The sequence below is a fragment of the Phytophthora infestans genome, genomic scaffold (assembly GCF_000142945.1).
Source record: "Phytophthora infestans T30-4 supercont1.34 genomic scaffold, whole genome shotgun sequence".
NCBI lineage: Eukaryota > Oomycota > Peronosporomycetes > Peronosporales > Peronosporaceae > Phytophthora > Phytophthora infestans.
In genome coordinates, this window is record NW_003303725.1 from 1,021,305 (window position 1) to 1,023,924 (window position 2,620).

Consider the following 2,620-nt stretch of genomic DNA (forward strand, 5'->3'; position numbering starts at 1 on the left):
TACATGATAATACTGTGGTAATAACAAAATGTTCATGTACTGGTACCTGTACGAAGTCTGCACTGAAGTACAGCTCCGTAATACGTAGTATCTACTAGCGGTGGTACTGATACGCGGAGGCTGTTACATGTATTAATACACGTAGTACGTATTAAAATAATTACTTAATAAAATAACGCCGATCCGCCACTTTGCCGTCAACCCTCGCCGTAGAGCTGGTGTTGCCAGTGGTGACTTTACTACTTGCTACAAATTGCAGCTGATTAACCGTTTTTAGAAAGCGCTAATTTATTAATAGTCGCATGTACATGTATCGATATGGTTGCACCGGTCGGATAAAATGAAAATATGCGTGTGATACGCCGACATCATAATATTTGTAAAGGGATACACATATTTTCCGTGCCCCTCGGACCTAATACGTCCGATGATGACCAACCTAGCCCTTGACAGATTGATTGGCCAAGACTGACACATTATTTGGATATGATTGGTTATCCAAAGCAAATAAATATATGATTGGCCATTAAAACTGATAATAAGCCTTAGTGAGGTCCGATAAGTGATGATATTCATCCATACCAAAATTTATCGGACCGGATGACCTTATCGGACCTGTACCAAAGGTATGGTACATAGTAATGAAAACCCTCAAAACAAATATATAAAATCTAATGTTTATATGTTGTGGGTCACAAAGGTAAAACTTATAGTCCTGCGTGTGGACGGATGGCGGCGGGTGCGGCGGCAGCAAAGGCGGCGGCGAGCGAGCGTGGAGACGGGTGCAAGGGTGGCGGTGACCAAGTGTGGTGACGGCGACGACAGTGGAAGGGTGGCGATGGACCAGCAGCGATGGCGGAAGCGAGTGGATGGCGATGAAGAGCTGGAAGAGCGACGCGGCGCTGTGACGATGATAAGATGGACGTGGTCGGCGCGTTGCTTGGCAGAGATGCGGTGTGAACGGAGCTCTGGTGCATCGTTGTGGAAGCTCACGGTTGGGACATAGGCACGTCAATGAGCGGGACGTGGAGAAGGATGCGACTACTAAAGGCAAGAAGGATGCGTGCGGAGCAGCGTGGCGTTGCTCCAGCCGGAAGTGCAGCATATAGGATGAGGATAAGGCAAGGCGGAGCGACAGGAGGTGCTTATGTGTACATGATAATACTGTGGTAATAACAAAATGTTCATGTACTGGTACCTGTACGAAGTCTGCACTGAAGTACAGCTCCGTAATACGTAGTATCTACTAGCGGTGGTACTGATACGCGGAGGCTGTTACATGTATTAATACACGTAGTACGTATTAAAATAATTACTTGATAAAATAACGCCGATCCGCCACTTTGCCGTCAACCCTCGCCGTAGAGCTGGTGTTGCCAGTGGTGACTTTACTACTTGCTACAAATTGCAGCTGATTAACCGTTTTTAGAAAGCGCTAATTTAGTCGCATGTACATGTATCGATATGGTTGCACCGGTCGGATAAAATGAAAATATGCGTGTGATACGCCGACATCATAATATTTGTAAAGGGATACACATATTTTCCGTGCCCCTCGGACCTAATACGTCCGATGTGGAGTTTAGATGACCAACCTAACCCTTGACAGATTGATTGGCCAAGACTGACACATTATTTGGATATGATTGGTTATCCAAAGCAAATAAATATATGATTGGCCATTAAAACTGATAATAAGCCTTAGTGAGGTCCGATAAGTGATGATATTCATCCATATCTACCTTCTACGGACGCATTACGGACTCTTTGCGTATGGACCCGTTAGCGAGGCTACATGGGGGGGTGGAAAGCGTCTTGGGGCTTGCCTGCTTCTCAAATCAACGATATGACAACTTTCATCAATCTACCAGGGGCGTCGGCCAAAACATGGCTCTGGGGCGTCGGGGCTAAGGCCGTATCTACCTTCTACGGACGCATTACGGACTCTATGCGTATGGACCCGTTAGCGAGGCTACATGGGGAGGTGGAAAGCGTCTCGGGGCTTGCCTGCTTCTCAAAACAACGATATGACAACTTTCATCAATCTACCAGGGGCGTCGGCCAAAAAATGGCTCTGGAGCGTCGGGGCTAAGGCCGTATCTACCTTCTACGGACGCATTACGGACTCTATGCGTATGGACCCGTTAGCGAGGCTACAGGGGGAGGTGGAAAGCGTCTCGGGGCTTGCCTGCTTCTCAAATCAACGATATGACAACTTTCATCAATCTACCAGGGGCGTCGGGCCAAAAAATGGCTCTGGAGCGTCGGGGGCTAAGGCCGTATCTACCTTCTACGGACGCATTACGGACTCTATGCGTATGGACCCGTTAGCGAGGCTACATGGGGGAGGAGGGAGAGCGTCTCGGGGCTTGCCTGCTTCTCAAATCAACGATATGACAACTTTTATCAATCTACCAGAGGGCGTCGCGCAAAAAATAAACTCTGGGAGCGGCGGGGCTGAGGGCGGAATCTACCTTCTACGGACGGCATTACGAACTCTTAGCGTAATGGAACCCGTTAGCGAGGCTACATAGAGGAGGCGGAGAAGCGACTTCGGAGCTTGGCCTGCTTTCTCCAATTCAACGATATGACAACTATTCATCAATTCTACCAGGGGCCG

The 2,620-nt window shown here is 48.1% G+C and overlaps 1 protein-coding gene across 1 annotated transcript; it reads left to right on the forward strand.

The window, feature by feature from the left end:
* Window positions 1–28: 28 nt before the first annotated feature.
* Window positions 29–1,109, forward strand: PITG_14448 (uncharacterized protein; the record flags this gene model as incomplete). The annotated part of the gene is made up of 3 exons (XM_002898864.1): window positions 29–77; window positions 714–954; window positions 1,007–1,109. 3 exons carry the CDS (start codon window positions 29–31, stop codon window positions 1,107–1,109), a joined length of 393 nt encoding a protein of 130 aa, XP_002898910.1.
* Window positions 1,110–2,620: the final 1,511 nt, after the last annotated feature.